At 43.2% G+C, this 20,264-nt stretch overlaps 1 protein-coding gene across 4 annotated transcripts in view; it reads right to left on the reverse strand.

Annotated features, from left to right (window-relative positions):
* Positions 1 to 20,264, reverse strand: part of SLC8A3 (solute carrier family 8 member A3) — a 197,212-nt gene that overhangs the window by 51,018 nt on the left and 125,930 nt on the right. For 2 of the 4 annotated variants that reach the window (XM_048853161.2, XM_048853164.2), the window contains one exon: positions 1,788 to 1,894. In XM_048853161.2, coding sequence (XP_048709118.1) covers positions 1,788 to 1,894 — 107 coding nt within the window. Of the gene's footprint in view, positions 1 to 444; positions 549 to 1,787; positions 1,895 to 20,264 lie in introns of all 4 variants that reach the window. The other 2 variants (XM_048853163.2, XM_048853162.2) reach the window with 1 other exon arrangement.

Here is a 20,264-nt window from a genome sequence, read left to right on the forward strand (position 1 = left end):
ACGCTGCACCATAAGGGACTGGGGACAAAGGAGGGAAGGACTGTGGGACATACAGTACTGAAGAGGGGAGTTGAAGAGATAGCCATGCACTACATTCTTTTCGGTTCTTTTTCACTCCCTTCAGTCTCGGCATTAGGGGGAGAGAAGGGGTAGCAGCAAAGATGTCATCAAAACAAAATAAAACCAATCAAAACTGATGATATTAATAAGGCCCGAGGCCCAAGCATGGCACAAAAGGAGGATCAGAAATAAGCTAGGCTCTAAAAGGCAGAGATGACACCGAAACAGGGTGAGAGCGAGAATACAGGAGGAAAAAGAATAAAAGGTGATTCATCTAACGGGGGAGGAGGAGAAGAAAAGTTGGGTGGGAGGGAGAAGAAGGGGTTACTTTTTTGGATTTGGGGTTTGGTTGCTTTTGGTTTGTTTTTAAAAAGGATCTCACACCTGATATTCCTCGTTCCATCCATTTCGGTTCACCAAGGGCAATGAAGAAAGTCTCCTGCCTTTCGTATTCCTCCTCATCTACTATTTTAACCCTTACGGTCTTCCTGTAGGGACAACAAGAAAGACAGCCATGTACAGTGGGTTGGCTGGTTGGAGCGGACGCAGCAGCAGTCCATTCTCACATGCAGTCCATTCCTGCTGCTGCCTTGGGCAGTGTTTTGTTTGCTGGATATGGCGCATTGGTAGTAGTTGCTCTTAGGGTGAGTGGGAAAGTATTAGAGGAGGAAGATGGGGGTGGGCAAGGGAGTGAAGGGGGAGGGGAGGGTTGGACCTTGCTGATGGTTAGTGGGAGGTGACTTCTGCAGCACATATAGTTTAGTGTCACATGGTAATAATATCTCATCAGCTGACTAAGAATTGACCAGTCAGAAATAGCCAAGGGCAAAACAGCCACAAAGATATCAAACACATTTTAGTTGAGGGACCAATTGCTTCTCCCACCCTCTCATAACTGGTAAGATGTTGGATCTGGAGGTGGGGAGCAGGACAGAGAGAAAGCCATACATACACACATACACACGGGCGTTCATGAGGCAGGGGGCTGTCCATTCAGGGGGGAGCTCTCATTTGGCTTTGAGGGGACTGGGTGGTTTTTTTACCTCCCACTTTTTATTTAAAAACAACAGATATTTTAGTTTCTTGCTTCTAGTTGTTTTCTAACTGTTTAATAAACATTACTCACCAGCCCCTATTGAGTAGGTCTATCTGGGGATGAAAGCCCTGCAGCATGGCCGTGGCTAGCCCGGGTCAGCTGGGGCCGGGCTCTCGGGCAGGGGCTACAAGGCTAAAAATTGTGAGAACTAATGTGCTGCTTTCATGTGGGCTTTGACTCTTGTATTTTTATTAGTATGGGTCTGAGGCAGGCTGACAGCTCCTCTAGGAATCTGGGTATGTTTCCTGTAGATGTTTTGCTACTGAAGCTGCACAAATGGGCAAACTGCGCAGAAGGTCCAATCCTTCCAGCCAATGGGAGCAATAGAAAACCCCACCAAGAGCTATTTCAACAATGCTGGGGTGGTATTCTAATCTCTCGCTTACACACACACAGTCTCTCTATCTTGTCCCCTTCCCAAGGTCCCTCCCAGGATAGTGCCCCATCTGGCTAAAACCCCATAGGTACCATGTGACAAGTTTGTGCGTGCACAGCAGTGTTAAGGACAGAGCGACTGGAAAACAAAAAAATCACAGAAAAAGAAAAAAAAACAGAGGAGAAAAGAAGGCAGGAGAAGAAAGAGAAGAGGAAAGAAGAATGTTAACATTAGTCTGGAGGACCAGTACTACACCTTTCTGTAAACTCATATCCACCATGCGTGGGCTCATCAGCTCAATGAAGAAAGTCTTGTTTTTCTCATACTCCTCATCATCAATTACCTTGATGTGAACTGTTTTGCTGTGGATTGAAAAATAATAAGTGTCATAAGGAGAAGGAGAGGATAGGAAAGCAAGGGTGGGAGAGGGTAAGAGAAACAAAAGAGGAAAATTAGACAGTCAAAGTTTACTCCCCTTGAATAGGCTCAAAGTGGCCCTGGAGAGAAAATTACTTCCCCTTCCTGTGTATTTACATTGGCAGAACAAAATGGGTAACTGCAAGGCAACTAATCCTTCTGCCTTACACCTGATTTACACACACAAGTGCATGCTTTTCTCACACAGTTTATCAGTGGGTGTACACACACACACACACACTTACTTCACAGGCACAATTTTTGCTCATAGGTTTGAAAATTTGGCCTAAAACATCCTTTCAACAAGGAAACCATAAAAGGAGTGAACGAACCTGCCCCCTGTACACATGGGAATATACTGCAACTTAATCACCTCAATCTAAGCATTTAGTAGGTTAATCTGGCTAATCAGAGTTCTACTGGACAATCTTCCTCTGGAAGCTCCCACAAGCTGTGCTGGGCAGACTCTGGGGCAAATTCTGACATTTATACAGCCAAAACGCTTGTGAATTCCATGAGCATCTTCACTGAATAAGGATGAAGGATTTGCTCCCAGTCTGTGTCCCTGTTCCCTCAATTACACGCACACACACACACACACACAGAGAGAGCGAGCGCAATTCAGTCTCTGCATGCCTTGAAGGCTTAGCCAGTTGTGTTGTTTTGCTTTCACTTAGTGTTGCTCTCGATTGCCTCAGGGTGTAAATTATACCTGCACTTTGCTTTTTTTCTTGTTGACTGGCAGGAAGTGCTATATGAAATCACATCCCTCCCTTCTCACTGTAAAAGGAGCTCATGCTTTCAGACTCTGGTGCAATTTCTCACACTTTTTAATGCAAAGCAGTTTATGTGTGCATTGACATTCATATATTATATTTATATTATCTATGCTCACGTGTTTATACATTATAAATATGTGTATGTATACAATTCAGGGCTCTCAAACACTGCAGAGACACTGAAAGCCCTCAGTAGGCAAGCTCTGTGAACAGCAGTTACAATTAAAATCTGGAACTGTCTCCACCTAACATTTCTGAAATAAGAAATTTGTAGCAAATGCCCTACATTCCTCTAGCCATAGGTCAGCTCTCTCTGAAGACTAAGCCAACTTGCTCTCTCTGAAGACTAAGCCAACTAGCTAATTCACCATATGATGGGCCCTGAGCCTGTGAATGACTTAACCTCCAAACAATTCGCTCCTCCACACACGCTTCTTCTGCACAGTCCTCCTACAATGATCTCTGCAAAATTCCGACACCTCCTCAATTTTGGACCATCACATGGTATATTAAATGCGTCTAACCTGTTGTGTCTGTGTGCAGAAAAGAAGGAGAAGTCATGCAGTTAAATCACAGGACTGGAAATCATGTGATCTGTGTTGTATGTTCCTATCTCTGTAAGTAGCTTTTGGGGCCTCCGTTTCCCCATGTGTAAACTGATGTTATTAACACCTCACTCACAGGAATGTTGGGAAGTTTCCTCCATTAATGTTTGCGATGTGCATTCAGACCCTTGGATAGACAGTGTTAGAAAACTGGAAAGTATTGTCATACTGCTCTAGATTGCAACTCCTCAGGGCAAGGACTGAATCTCCTACATTTGTCCAGTGCAAACACAATGTCAGCACTCAATAATAGTAATAATAACCTTGAGATAAACTAGAGACCGTGGCTTACACTACAAACATATATTCCACCAACAAAGTCAGCTGGCTTTGGAAATATTCATCAGTGGAATGCACTGGTGCCTCTTCATTCCTCAACCAAGATGACAGGAATTATTTACTTTCCTGTAATGAGAGAATGAGCTGGTGTCACTGGTCAGTTATCAGTGTTTTCTATGGAGCTACCACTTAAGTTATCTCTAAATACTATGCAGGTATTGCTTCCTCCACAGAACTCTCATGGACTTTGATGGAACTTGAGTGTGTTGACTTGACCATCCGGAAGATCAGGCTCTAACTCAATAAATAAACCACAAATTCATAAACATTCAGGAAATCCCTATGGTTCTATGAAGGAAAAAAATAAGAGGCTCAATCCACTATCTCGGAGGTCTTGCAGCTCTCTGTTCATGTCTTAATGTCCTGGTTGCATATAGATCAAAATTGTACACAGCCAACTTACTACAAGCACCAGGCACTAAATTTACTTCCGCTTCTTAAAACCCAAGAGTGCTTCAGAAAGACAAGCGTTCAGCCCTGCACTCAAGTGCCTCTGCAACCCGAACCACTCTGCTGATGCCCCTGCCAAAGTGCATTGTGCTGTCATCAAAAGACCTGGCTATATCGTAGAGTTCCCATGATATCACCTCGTCAACAGCCAGACCAGGATTAATACTGTAAGTACTGAGCCATGCCTGCTGGGTAATGACTCAGAAAAGTGCCTCACTTAAGAGTAATAGAGGAAAAAGAACATTTGCCAGTTATACAATGCTGTAACATTGGGGGAAGACTCCTTCTGGATACCTGCAAGTGACCATTGTACACTATGAAGCATGAAGTTTGATAAACTTCATTACTTTAGCTTGCATACCTTCAGCTATTAGTAAGCATCATAAGACTATCTAGTCCTCCTACAAATGTCCAGCCGCAGCATTTGACTCAATGACCTATCGCTTAATAGGTTCTACAGTCCGACTACACCGTGGAAGGCCGCTCCTTTTAGTGGTTCTCAGTTTGATCTAGCCCTCTTAGTCATCCATTGATTTCATATTATAGGCTAGGAAGAAAAATAGATACTGATGAGCTTTCACTGTCTTTCATCATTACAAATATGCAAGAGGAATCACTTGTAATCCTTCTTACTACATTAAATCATCCTGATTTTTTGCAATCACTTGCTGTACAGAAATTGTGTATTAATGCTAGACAGTCTCATCTCCTTTGTCTGGACAGTTTCAGTCTCCACCAACGCAGCTTGAAGGCCATAGGATTTTAAACAAGGTGTCTCTGATGAAAACCTGAGTACTGTGCTGAGACTTCTTCACAATAATTTTGTGGCATACTGTCTACGCGTCTTTGGAAATGCTTAGCAGCACATGGGCCCTACACAGGTTGACTGGTGGGTTTGTTTGTTTTTTTAATTGAATGTTGACTGGGCCCATGACACTCTGCAAATGTTTTTTCAGTTTTCTGTGGATTAGATCTACATCTGATCTGTCTGTATGATCTTTTTCTCTCTTTTAGGATTTTCAAAAGTGGCTAGTGATGGGCTAACTCTGACAGGTTTTGAAAATCCATCCACAGTGTGTAGGTGTACTGGTCATTAACACTGCCTGAGTGTTACCATTCCAGTGGGCCTTTTTCACTTAACTTACAACTTTTATGAATTTTCACTTTTAAAAGCTGAAATTGTCCAGGTTTTTTCCTCAGCCCATGAGAGAATATTTTGAAAAAATTGAGCAAAATAGTTCAAATATACAGAGAGTTGAAAAAAAAAGTACAATTTTGTCATTTTACAACAATTTCTGTAACGTCCTTTTGAACAGCACCAGTAGGTTAGAAGCCTGAAATTTGTGAAAGACAGTCTCTGCTTCATTGATGTACCTTTCTAGGGCGCAGTATGAATCCATTTGGATTTGTCCAAGTTCTCAGAGTTTAGAAAACACACTTCATGAATGCACAAAGTTTTGTTTTGTTTTTGTTATATGAGAACAGGTTTTACAAACAGCGTCTCAGCGTTCCATTGATACTATGCATGAATATGTAAGACAAGGAGAAATTCTCATTTAATGAGAAAGTGTGTGTGGACTATGATCTCTTGAGGGTGTTTGTGGAATGCCTGATTTTATATGATCTCTTCCTCTGCAAACTGAATACTCAAAATTATGCCCTCAATGAAGCAATGACTTACTGAATGCACATTTTGTAAAGTACAGAGTGTTCTATTACTGTCTAGCATATAATTCCAGAGGAAAGGATTTCTTTAGAGATTTTCTTTAAAAAAAATATCCACCAAAATATCCACCACCTATAGAATTCCATAGAGAAAATATTAGTTGAGCATTTCATGGTTTTTGGGTGCTTCTTTTTGTAGCCTTTACATTCTTTTAATTATTAACTGTTTGATAAGTGTGTGTGTGTGTGTGTACAACAATGCAAGTAATCCTAGCAAAGGCTGAAGGAACTGGGTATGTTTAGTTTGGAAAAGAGGAGATTGAAGGGAGACATGGTCGTGGTCTTCAAATACTTGAAAGTCTGCCTTAAAAAGTTGTTCTCTTTTGCCACAGAAAGCAGGAAAAGAGACAATGGGTTCAAACTACAGCACAGGAGATTTAGATTAAATTTCAGGAAAAACGTCCTAACTGTAAGAACAGCAGGATAATGGAACAGACTGTCTAGGGAGGTTATGGAAGCTCCTTCACTGGAGGTTTTCAAAAGGAGGCTGGATAGCCATCTGTTTTGCATGGTTTAGACACAACAAATCCTGCATCTTGGCAGGGGTTAGACTAGATGACCCTTGCAGTTCCTTCTAACCCTGTGATTCCATGATGCATTCTGCCTCAAGCGTGAGTGTAGGCTAAGAATGGGAACAAACAAGGTTATAGGTTACATGCAGTTAGCCATCATGAAAGGTTATAATCTCAAGACTCTTGTATGCTGGCTCCTTTACTCAGAAGTGCACAAGGCAATAAAAGGATAGGATGTGGACAGAGAACAATTGTGTCTTAAGAAATGGATGAAACTTTAAGTGCAATCCCCAGCAAGCTAATGAGGCCTTAGCCACATGATCCCATCTTAGGCTTTACTCCTTTCACCAGGCAAGAGTAACTTAGTGGCTGCAGAGTCAGGGTCCCTCGCATTGTCTGCCCTGGTCATCATTTTTACCTTGTGCTTATGTGCGTTCCTGTTTTCTAATCATTGAAGACTAACTGGTATGGTATCCCTGTTGCAGGCTGCTCCCACTCTCCCAAGCCCTGTGTTGCTTCTGCTGCTGTCCTTTCCAATAGCTCGCTCTCTGAGAGCGGTAGTACAGCATCAGAGGTAACTCAGTCAGTCATATAATACAGCTGATTTTAGTTGGTTTTCATACTACAAACTTACTGAGTCACATGCTGTATGGGTATTGCATCTTTTGGTTTTTAAATTAAAACCCAATCTATGATGACCCCCTATTCTTGACTAGCATCTACAGGAAAAAAATCAACTTGAATGACACTGCGCTCGTTCAAATTGGATCCGAGCTGCTGAAATGGTCCCTGCACACAACATACAAGCAGGCAAACTGAACACTATATAGGTTATATGCTTGCAAATAACAACCATTTCCCTCATAACCCAGCTTCTGCTTCTGAGTCATCCTGCAGGAAAATAATAATCTTTAATGCCGCTCATTCAAATCCAGCCAAGTTCAGTAGCGATCAAAAGTTACCACCATTTGACATCTGTTCAATAGCCCACACAAAATCAATCTGGTGGAGAGGTATGACAAAATCACAACCCACACCTCTGTCACTATGCTGGAAGGCTTAAAAAGAGCACCCAGAATTCAACAGACCCTGGAAACTAAACAACTTCTTCTTCCTAACGGTGGGTCTGAGACACACTCTGCATGAGGCAGGGTGTGTGAAAAGCTTACACTGCTGCTGTCTGGGATGAACCTGTTCTCTGGATAGAGGAATTAGGTCTCCAGGATGCATATAAAATATTGATACACTAATGTATGAGCTCTTACGGAAATTATTGTGATATTAGCAATGTAGCAATCATTAGGACTTCACTGAGACTGAAGCTGGCTGTGAGGAAGAAAAAAACCTTGGCTAAAAAAGAAATGTAATGAAGTAAAAAAGCCAAGGGAAACTATGAAGAACACTTTGATTGATCTTGAAGACAGACAGATTTTCAAGTTTTCCCCAACATTAAAGTTTAACTCCAAGGCAACAATTGGCTTCAGGAAAGTCAGTAAAATCTCTGAAGCAACGTAACCAAGAGAGCAAATCGTCTGAATTCCTAGATCAACTCAACTTGGCTACAGATTGGATTGTTACTGAACCCTCAAGCTTTAAATTGCCCTCCCCCCTTTTTTAAAAAGAGCTTTGAATTTTGTAACAAATCCAGCAGAATGATGGTTTCCCCTTTGCTACACGCTGAATTCAGAAAATACACCCTTTTTCCTAGCTCTTAAACAGAAGACTAAGGGCACTGTTATTATCCCAAGGAAAACGGATTCCTCTTCTCAAGAATTTGATAAGACACTTACACTCCCAAACATGACCTGGAGGGCTTGAACGTCAGAGTGCTTCCTCTTTGTCAGGCCATTCATATCCCTAAAGTCTCCAGGAGACTGGGTGAATCACACAAGGATCTCACTGCGTGTGGCTGATACCCTGAAGGCCTTGCTATGAACCACAGGGCATACCCTTTTTGTGCCCACCCAGTAAAAGACAAAGGTAAAGCCAAGACTGGCACCATTTTGGGATCTCAAGAAAGAGAGCAAATTGTCAGTTGATTTCTGGAGAGAGAGTGAGAAGACAGTAGGGTAAAGTACACACACTGATGCCTACCTCTTACCACAGACATGAGATCAGATGGAAATGTTTTATCCTGTGCCTCATAGTAAGAGGCTCGTGTATACCTATTCCACCTGAATGGATGTACTGGAGAAAGATGAAAAGATCAAGGCCTTTCAGATTAGAGGAGCCAGGAGCACAGACACGTTACTTTGCATAGTAATTTTGTAACACACACAGATTTGGCCAAATTTACCTCATGGTGTAAGCAGATACAACTTAATTAACTTCAGTTAACCCACTTAGATCAAAGCTTAATCTGGCCCCCGGAGACTCAGCTGAGACATACCCCTACCCCCGTAATGATTTCACTTGTGACCAATTTGGAGGTCTCAGAAGGTACAGGGCTAGTGGATTACTTTAACAGAGCCCACCTATCTTCTTCAAGTATCGCTTGGGTCCAAGGATGTTTTTACAGTCTTGTTAATTGATGTCCAAGGAAGAGGGGAGTGAAGCAGAAAATAAGGGATAAGAATGAAAGGTTTTCAGGGGCAGCTTCTTTGAAAGTGCAGGGAGGGTCAATGTTCAGGGGAAAGGATGGCTTTGGGGCTAGGTGATGTATTATATAATATTTCATCTTAGTACTCACAAAGCTATTACTATCTGACGGCTGCTCAGCAGCCTACATGAAATGCATCGGTCTGCTTCCTTGTGGATAAACACCTGCATCACAAATGGCTGGCACCCTTTCTGACTACTTCAGCAAAAAGGCTGACTATACAGAGGCTGAAATGCTTTCTCACCCTAGGAGGGTGTTTACTCCAGGTCTGGGTTCAATTGCACTGGCAGGGCAGCGTTGCACTGCCACTACCCAGGCTACATGTTCTGTAACTACAGAAGACTTCCGTTTCCGGGGTACCTTTCATTCTCAATAAAAGCAAATTGAACTGTAGACACACACTTTGCTCTGGTTAATTTTCCTAAGGCCAAATTGCATATTGCAATATTGTCACTTGTATCTTAGCTGCAGCTGGCCTGACAGCTATTTCCTAGTAATGCATGGAGAACCAGGGAGATGGATGGGCAGAGAGACTGGAGCATAACACCACTCTGGGAAAACTTCGTGTTCATGTGAGAGGTGTGACAGAAGGACACCGACAGGAAGAGAGCAAGTGGGAGAGGGAGGCTCGGGAACATTTGCTGCAAGAATACTGTGACAGTCTCTTGAAATTAATCGAGGCAGCCTGAGGCACAAGGGGGTTTTCACTGTAACAGGCCCGACAATGCATTCACCTTCATGGAAAGAGTGAGATCTGAGGAGCACCTGGATCAACTGGGCAGCTTTCTCTCACAAACCTTTGATTCAGTTGCACTGTGGGATGGGAAGGGGATACTTCCTGTCCTTTCTCCCTCTGTGTGACAGCTCTTTTATGGACAAGATGTACCTCTGACAGCTGGGCAGCTGAGAATAACAACGGCTACCCAAAAGTCTGTCCTGGCAATCAAAAGCCTCCTTTAAATACCACGACAGGCATCAGGGACTGATGAACCAGTCTTCAAAACCAAGAACCCACACAAACCTTCAGACAGACTCAAATGAACTTGAACCTTCAAGGGCCAAAGTCAGATATGGTATAAGAAGCTTTTTAATTCAGACTTCAATGGAGTTCCCCCGGTCTCAATTAGGCTCTGTATGTTTTTAGGTTAGAAAAGTTTAGTTAACCTCTCCTGCCTGGGTTCAGACTGGGCCTGGAGGCACAGACACCAAAAAAAGAGTGACAGAGCTATTTCTGGCCAGACAGAAAGCATCATCAATCTCTCCAGAGATCCCTTGTTCTTGTGAGATTTCCAGGCCAGATCAGCTGACCCGATACGTTTCACATTTACAAGAAGCTTCAGGTAAGATTCCAAGCATGACACTGCAAGCATCCTGCTCTTGAATGACTGAGGGAAGAGACGTCGCCGCATGCCCGTGCAGAATTTGAAAGGGCATGGCTGCTGCAGCATCTCAGCATAGACATAGGGAGCTTTTGTAGCTGGGTAGCTTTTTTACCCCTGAAAGAGTTTTAATCTTTTAAATATATAGACAAATCTCTTCTCTAAAAACCATACGTGCAGATTGCACAACCTGTGATTTCAAATCTGGGGTGGCCAAAGCGTGGCCTGTAATGTCCCACAATGGCTGCCTTCAGCTTTTTCAGGGGAAGTCCAATCAATGTCAATCGGCCCAGGATGCAGCATGGCAAGCTGGACTCTGTAGTCACCAGGGGTCACACATCCATACTGACAATAAGGGCATCTGCTACCTCCTCTATTTTATCAAACATAAATTGGGCTCTGGCACTTGCCAATGTAGCCCTCAGATGGCACCGTTTGGGCACTCCTGCTTTAAATATATGCTTAATAATAATCGCTGGTTTCAGAACTCCAGAGGGAGGGCAAGCTCCACTTAGGAGCAACTTAACATTGCATGAGACTTTCTGGAGTAAGCAGCAGAAGATGAAATGAATAGACATTGATCTTCGCCTAAAAGACTTTATGTTCACGACGTTGCTAAATTCTCCATCTGAAAAGTGGAGAGAGTAATCTATAAAATCATTTCATTTGACAATGCCTCTGCTTCAAACACATAAGGAAACAACTGGATGGTTATTTGATTAATGTGCTAGAAAATACTGAGTATCTGTGTCTCTGTTGAGACTCTCACTTGTAGGAATTATTGCTGTGGAGGCTAAGAGGATACGTCTGTGTGATTTTTGGATGGGAAATAAAACTGAGCTCCACAAAATTGTGTAAGTCAGGAAGTGAAGAACACTGCATCTAATTGAAATGGGGGGAGGGATTACAGCAGGTAGGGAGAATGCAATTACTTAGTATGGAATGAAGCCAGGACACCAGCGGTAACATCCTTCAGCTTCTGAAAAGTATCAGGGAATCTTTAACAAGTCGTCATGATTGGAGTTTTTCATCCTTAGGCTTCAAGCAACATACCACAATCCCAGGAATGTAGCGCCCATTACCATGTTTTCTAAGTAGCTCCCTTGGCATCTAGGTGGTTATCATACCATGGCTTTCTGAACTTCAGTAGGGCACAGCAGATAGAGCTCAGTCCTCATGCTCTAAGACCACAGCTTCTACCACATGAGCTAGCAAAGAATTTCTATTCTAGCCATGATGCATGCCCAGAATTCATACTCACTCACTCACCCTGTGATAAGAAAAGGAGTACTTGTGGCACCTTAGAGACTAACCAATTTATTTGAGCATAAGCTTTCGTGAGCTACAGCTCACTTCATCGGATGCATACTGTGGAAAGTGTAGAAGATCTTTTTATATACACACAAAGCATGAAAAAATACCTCCTCCCACCCCACTCTCCTGCTGGTAATAGCTTATCTAAAGTGATCACTCTCCTTACAATGTGTACGATAATCAAGTTGGGCCATTTCCAGCACAAATCCAGGTTTTCTCACCCCCACCCCCCCATCACACACACAAACCCACTCTCCTGTCGGTAATAGCTTATCTAAAGTGACCACTCTCCCTACAATGCCGTTCTTGTTAAACCCTGGATTTGTGCTGGAAATGGCCCACCTTGATTATCATACACATTGTAGGGAGAGTGGTCACTTTAGATAAGCTATTACCGGCAGGAGAGTGGGTTTGTGTGTGTGATGGGGGCGGGGGGTGAGAAAACCTGGATTTGTGCTGGAAATGGCCCAGCTTGATTATCGTACACATTGTAAAGAGAGTGATCACTTTAGATAAGCTATTACCAGCAGGAGAGTGAGGTGGGAGGAGGTATTTTTTCATGCTTTGTGTGTATATAAAAAGATCTTCTACACTTTCCACAGTATGCATCCGATGAAGTGAGCTGTAGCTCACGAAAGCTTATGCTCAAATAAATTGGTTAGTCTCTAAGGTGCCACAAGTACTCCTTTTCTTTTTGCGAATACAGACTAACATGGCTGTTACTCTGAAACCTGTCACCCTGTGATAGGTACTCTATTCTCATTCTCTTCTCACTTTCATATGTCATTTGTTTCAAATTTACTTTCCTTCTACTCCCACCCAGTAGTTAGAAATGCCCCATTTCTATTCTCTCCCACCCACCTTTCAGATGAGTTGCCCCAAAGCCATTCAGCTCCAAATACAGTACACTCCCATTTATCCGAATGGCCTGGGTGGGGGGGGTCACCTGAAACTTTGGGATAACTGGGTGTTTGTATAAATGGATGTCAATTATCAGGATGTAGCTGTGTTAGTCTGTATCCACAAAAACAAACAGGAGTCCGGTGGCACCTTAAATACTAACAGATTTATTTGAGCATAAGCTTTCGTGGGTAAAAACGTCACTTCTTCAGATGCAGGGCTACATCGGGACATGCTATAGATTCAGATAATTAGGATTTTTGGATAGAAGAAATTCAGATAACTGGAATTATACCATATACATTTCTACTCAACCATACTCCCATGTGCCAAACCATCCCATTGCATTCCCCTCGTCCACTCTCAACCTGTCTCCATTGACACCTCTCACTACTGGCTTGTTTTCTTCTAATTACAGGCATGCTGCTGCCTCGCTATTCCTCAGCTGCCATAGGACTACAGAGTTCATGGTGGCTGGGGTTCAACAGAGGGCTGCCCCAGCCTATGCTGAGGGCTGAACTGGTCCCTGGCAGCTCTGGAATAGCGAGGCACATGCTGCCTCCATTGGTTCCTGCCTCCATGGTCCCTGCTTATCTTCCCATCCAAACTTTCTCTGTTCCCGCCATTCTCTGTCACTCTTGACAACACCATCCTCCAGTCACTCAGGCCTGTTATTGGGTGTTATCTTTGACTCCTCCCCCTTGAATCATATATTCAGGCTGTGCCCAAATTCTGCCCCTTCAGCCTCTGTAGCATTTCCAAAATTCAACCTTTTCCCTCTGACCATGTCCTCATCTTCTCCCATCTTGATTGCTGTAACAGACCTTCTGGCCTCCCTAGAGCCCACATCACCTTCTCTTGTCACACAAAACTCAGCTGCTAAGATCATCTTCCTTACCATCACTCTATGTCTCCATTCTATTTGAATCCCTCCACTCGCTCCTCATTTTCCATTATACCACATTCAAGCTCCTTATCCTCATCTTAAGGGCCTTCAAAACTTTGCTTCTCCCTACTTGTTGGCTTTTGTCCCGCATCACATTACCTCAGTACCCTTCATCTACAGCCTTTTCATTGGGCCTACTGTAGTATGCCTTGCTTAGGAGAGGAAGCAGAGTCTATGGCTAAAGCACAGGAATGGGAGTCAGGAGACCTCAATCATATTCCCATCTCTGCTTTTTGCCCTCCCAAGAGAGCTGTGAGACCCAGACACTATTAGCAAAGCATTTTGAGATCCTCGGCTGAAAGCTGCTATAGAAGCACAAAGTATTATTACAACTGCAATGAGGAAAAGGAATAGAGCGCATCTGAGCCCTGATGAAGGACATGCAGTGAAACGTGGACTCTTTCTGCTTCCTACGAGGAAGTTAAAGAGGATTTGTCACTCAGCGCAGAGTTTATTTGTAGTGCAGTGCCCATTTCCCCCTCACATCCAGCACGTGCCATCTGCTGTAGACACTATTGCTCATACTGGTTTGTCACCCTGGCCCCTGCTTTAAAAGGAGCTTTGAGTATCTCTGGGGCACATTCTCTCCTACACTAGCACCCCTTTATGCTATTCTGGAAGAATAAAGGGGGCCTTCAAAGGGGTGAAAGAGTCCCCAGAGCAGGGGTGGCATAGGTATCCTACATTGCTTCCCTTTTGTAAGCAACAACATAGAGAATCAGGCAGCGGAGGGGAGGGGTGGGCTCTTGGGGAATTGGCCAGAGCACTCCGCAGTGCAGGTGAACCCCAGAGAAACCCAGACTCTGGGAAATGTAAAGGTAGCTTTTCACCAACCTGTTCCTGGGCTGCACCACACCACACCGAATCTGCCCCCTCTCCTTACACTGAGTGGGGGTCAGAGAGCAAAGAACCTCAAGCATCAGTCTCTCTGAAGCAGATGGTCATACAGAGTGAGATGGTATATGCTGAGGAAGTTGCCTACTTTCCCAGCTCCATTGTACACTGCCCTCACACAAGGCTGCTGCATCATGGGTTGAAAACAGGCAGCCCTGCTTGAAATCCTATGTTGCTCCTCCACCCCACTCCACCCCTCTGATCTGTGTGTGGCTCCCTGCCTTAGGGAGTAGAGAACCTTGCCATCTAACCTGGTTGGGCGGGAAGAGATTGCTCATGTTGTACCAGGACTCAGTAGGAAGAAGAAAGAAATATTGACAGAAAAAGCAATTTGCTTGTGTGCATTCCCCTTATAATCTTGGCTAATTAGTAAACTGGCCTGTGTTTCAATTAGAGCTATGGGGAAATGCTTTAGCAGCTGGCACTTGGTAATTAAAAGGGACACAGTCTAGACCAAAGCCATCATTTTTTTTTAAAAAAGGTCTATCCTTGTGTTATCACCCCTTAGAATATTAATGGTGAAAGGGCTGTAATGATCTTAATTTATTTTTCAGCACTGATGATATCGGTTAAACTTTTGCCCTTCACTCAGTTTGGACAGTAAAACTGAACTGGTCAGTTTCACTTTCCATTTATAGTCAGCATCACATTCCCAGTTCTGGTGCATCTTGGGCCACGGCACAATCTGAAGAGATTGCATTCCCTCAGGTTAATTTGGGAGGCAGCCTACACATGGGGCCTTGTTCTCCCCTGCCTTGCACCCTGGACTGACATTTACATCTGGGCAAAGTGGGGCTGAATCATAGAATATCAGGGTTGGAAGGGACCTCAGGAGGTCATCTAGTCCAACCCCCTGCTCGAAGCAGGACCAATCCCCAATTAAATCATCCCAGCCAGGGCTTTGTCAAGCCTGACCTTCAAAACTTCTAAGGAAGGAGATTCTACCACCTCCCTAGGTAACGCATTCCAGTGTTCCACCACCCTCCTAGTGAAAAAGTTTTTCCTAATATCCAACCTAAACCTCCCCCACTGCAACTTGAGACCATTACTCCTTGTCCTGTCCTCTTCTACCACTGAGAATAGTCTACAACCATCCTCTCTGGAACCACCTCTCAGGTAGTTGAAAGCAGCTATCAAATCCCCCCTCATTCTTCTCTTCTGCAGACTAAACAATCCCAGTTCCCTCAGCCTCTCCTCATAAGTCATGTGTTCCAGACCCCTAATCATTTTTGTTGCCCTTCGCTGGACTCTCTCCAATTTATTCACATCCTTCTTGTAGCGTGGGGCCCAAAACTGGACACAGTACTCCAGATGAGGCCTCACCAATGTCAAATAGAGGGGGACGATCACGTCCCTCGATCTGCTCGCTATGCCCCTACTTATACATCCCAAAATGCCATTGGCCTTCTTGGCAATAAGGGCACACTGCTGACTCATATCCAGTTTCTCGTCCACTTTCACTCCTAGGTCCTTTTCCGCAGAACTGCTGCCTAGCCATTCGGTCCCTAGTCTGTAGCTGTGCATTGGGTTCTTCCATCCTAAGTGCAGGACTCTGCACTTATCCTTATTGAACCTCATCAGATTTCTTTTGGCCCAATCCTCCAATTTGTCTAGGTCCCTCTGTATCCTATCCCTGCCCTCCAGTGTATCTACCACTCCTCCCAGTTTAGTATCATCCACAAATTTGCTGAGAGTGCAATCCACACCATCCTCCAGATCATTTATGAAGATATTCAACAAAACCGGCCCCAGGACCGACCCTGGAGCACTCCACTTGACGCCGGCTGCCAACTAGACATGGAGCCATTGATCACTACCCGTTGAGCCCGACAATCTAGCCAACTTTCTATCCACCTTATATTGCATTCATCCAGCCCATACTTCTTTAACTTGCTGACAAGAATACTGTGGTAGACCGTGTCAAAAGCTTTGCTAAAGTCAAGAAACAATACATCCACTGCTTTCCCTTCATCCACAGAACCAGTAATCTCATCATAGAAGGCGATTAGGTTAGTCAGGCATGACCTTCCCTTGGTGAATCCATGCTGACTGTTCCTGATCACTGTCCTCTCATGTAAGTGCTTCAGGATTGATTCTTTGTGGACCTGCTCCATGATTTTTCCGGGGACTGAGGTGAGGCTGACTGGCCTGTAGTTCCCAGGATCCTCCTTCTTCCCTTTTTTAAAGATTGGTACTACAATAGCCTTTTTCCAGTCATCCGGGACTTCCCCCGTTCGCCATGAGTTTTCAAAGATAATGGTCAATGGCTCTGCAATCACAACCGCCAATTCCTTTAGCACTCTCGGATGCAACTCGTCCGGCCCCATGGACTTGTGCACGTCCAGCTTTTCTAAATAGTCCCTAACCACCTTTCTCCACAGAGGGCTGGCCATCTATTCCCCATGTTGTGATGCCCAGCGCAGCAGTCTGGGAGCTGACCTTGTTCGTGAAGACAGAGGCAAAAAAAGCATTGAGTACATTAGCTTTTTCCGCATCCTCTGTCACTAGGTTGCCTCCCTCATTCATTAAGGGGCCCACACTTTCCTTGGCTTTCTTTTTGTTGCCAAGAAGAAAGCCAAGAAGAATCCTCACCAATTCTGCACAGTAGCATTTCATACGCACTTTGCAAATGTGTAAATGACTATAGAAAGTGAATGGCAAAGAAAAATCAGACCCCTTATGTTACTAGACATGCAGGTGAGCTTTTTAACCCCTTTTAGTCTTCCTGAGAATGTTTAAAGGTAACCTACAGTCGTCCATACAGTACTTAGGACAACACTAGAGATGCAACATATCCCCACATGTCAACCACACGAGTCAGCAGCCAACCTATTAAATGGCAGCTGTCACCCACTCAACACAGGGAGCTTGGCAGGGCTACAAAGGACATGCTGGGAAAGCACAAGAAAATGCTCTGTGAGTTTAGTAGAATCAGCGAGGTTCTGCCAGATAAATAAGTTTCCAAAGCACCCTATATTTCAATTTTTCAAACACAATAAAACTGTCTAATACCAAGGACTCTTTTACCATGAAAGACACAGCGATTCAGCTTAAAAACTTCTGCAAAAGAGGGAAGAACAATTCTTCTTGATATTGCTCGCCTTCAGCAGAATCCTTCATTCTGATTGGCTGAGAGGGAACATGTGAGCTGGATGGCGTTATACTAGCCACTTTCAACATTTTTTCCCTGGCTCTCTTCTTTTAAATCCAGTTGTCACTATGAACCTTTCAAGTGCTGTGTGTGATCTTTGCTTAAATTCTCCATTCAAAAATCCATTTAAATGTTTATGAAAGTTCCAGCCCGTCAGCTCTGGAGACTGAAGTCTTCTATTTACACACAGAACAGATAATGGCCTGGACAGCTGCAGTGCAGGGTTTTTTACATTGAGCCACCAACTTGCTTCAATAATGACCAGTAGGGGCCACTTCTAGGAGTGAGAGGGAAGTTTGGTCTTCATGGCTCATTCATACTTTGAGCTCTCTGTTGAGTTTGCCACTAGTTCCCAATGCAATATGAGTACTTGACTCCTAAAAATTAGACCGAGACTATTGACACGTTTTACAGAGCTCACAATACAAACAAAATTTTGTCAATACCTACCAGGGTTTGGTTTGATCCAGTGGCCTGGAAGTGAAAGGTTCTATATCCAACCCAGTCTCTCTGTAATGTTTGCATCATTGCACAAACATTTTTTCTTTTATAAAGGTCCAGTTTTAAAAAACAACCCCGTTGGAATTGCCCTTAGCCAGTTCAGAATATAAGAAAAAGGAAAAAGTTAACAACGATTCCTTGTTTAAGACTTGCATATCCTCTAATTTCTCCTGTTCCACTTTAGTTTTATGTATTATTGCAAGAGGCTGCGATGTCAAAACCCATCATGGCTTCTGATAGCCTGATGAAGCACTGGAGGTTATTTTGTTTTCTTTAAAACATGTACCCAGAAATCTAGTAGGCTGAATGACTGGAAATCCCCTGGAATTTAGATGGAGGACTGAACTGCCTTAAAATGTCTTTGGATGCCCTGAATGCATATGAAACAGGCATTCGACTGGAAATGACTTCAGGGCCCGGCTGGCAATCCCACTGAATCATTCTCAGCTCTTGTCCATTGTGCATTCTCTACTGTCTTGCATTAGCAGCCTGGTACTACTCTAGGCTTTTAGCTGTAGGCATGGAGATTTGGCAGCTATATTTAGATGTCTTCTCTATTCTTTAGCAACACAGTGTTGCTATGGAGATGTTGGTGAGGACATGAGGGCAGGGATGAAGGGAGAGAGGAAGGTTAAGAATGAGCAGAGCCATGCTCTTCACAATAGTCGCCAGCCCTGGAGGTTTTTACTTCCTTTGAATGATAGAATCAGAGAGGTTGGAGATGGAAAAGATCCATTTGGTCACCTAGTTCACCCACTTTGCCACTGTTGGCTTGTTCCCTAGAGCAGGGGTTCCCAAAAGGTAGACCACAGTCCAAAGCGCTTCTGGGTGGTCTGCCAGCACAACTGCATTCTCCAGTCAAGCTCTTACTAAATGTTTAACTCAATGTGACTCGTGTAATCAAATAAAAGCTATATAAATGTAATGTTTTGAGCTGTATATGTTGGACAGCGTATAGGGGGGAAATCTTTATTTACTTAAAAACCAAGCTGCAATATGTCAAGTTTAATTCTCGCGAGTACAACGGTGCGTCGCACTGCAAGATAACCTAGCAACACACAGTCTGCCATTTACAACTGTAAAAATTGGCAAGCAGTATTTCAATCCGACATGGATTTATTTATTTTTCAAAAATGAGAAGAGTGCACTGGTGGAGAAGATAATGAAAGTCCCAGACCATCTACAGCTACATAAAATAAGCCAGCCAAAAAAATACAGAAAATGGTAAGAAAATGTGTGTTATAACTGTTATTTTATATTTTTATTTATAATATTTGATTCTTTACTAATTAGTAAAGAGTAGGGTTGGGTTTTACTTACACAGCACAGAAATTCAGATTTTACACTAAAAAAATAGAAAACACCAGAAAGTGTTCAAAGTTGGACAACTATTTTATTTTAAAATCAATAACAACACGTGTTTAACAATTTTAACATTGTTGTGTTGCTTATTGTTCAGTTTTATACATTGTACATTTATACATTGTGTTTTCCCTATTTGAACACCACATTTTGCTTTCAACATTTTTTCAAAAGTGTAGTTTTACTAAAACTGTTTGGTTTCAAAGATCTTGAAGCGTTTCTTTGAGTGCATATTTCTAGAGATTTCTATCATTGCAATTGTTTACATTAAAATGAAAAGGAAACATACATATTGCTTACTTACAGTGTTATAGTTTATATGTATGTAATAATTAAAATTAATAAGTTCCCTCAAGAAGTGTTAATAGTGGGTCATGGTGCCTCAGGGAAAAAAGTTTGTGAACCCGTGCTCTAGAGTGTATTGTTCAATGCTTTGTCTAGACTACTTTTAAGTAACCCAAACAATAGGGCTTCTGCCACTTCCATTGCAAGACTATTCTACAGTCTAATAGAACTCACTGCCGGGAAGAATTTCCTGATAGCCTAAATATTCTATCTCATTACTCCTACTAATGCCACCTTGGACCACTCTAAACTATCCCTTCCTCTCCTCAATGTTTACACCCTTCACACCTTTGTAGAGGGCTATATGTCTGGCATCCTTAGTTGCTGCTCAGCCAAACTATGCATTACTTATTTTAATCTTTCCACATAAATTAGTCTTTCCAGCCCCTTTGTCATTTGATTGTTGTTCTCTGAAATCCCTCCAGTTGTTTAAACATTTCTGTTATGGAGGTGCCCAGAAATGAACTCAGAATGCCAGATACAGTAGCATGAGAAACATATTACCTATTACCTC

The sequence above is a fragment of the Caretta caretta genome, chromosome 6 (genome assembly GCF_965140235.1).
Source record: "Caretta caretta isolate rCarCar2 chromosome 6, rCarCar1.hap1, whole genome shotgun sequence".
Classification (NCBI taxonomy): domain Eukaryota; kingdom Metazoa; phylum Chordata; order Testudines; family Cheloniidae; genus Caretta; species Caretta caretta.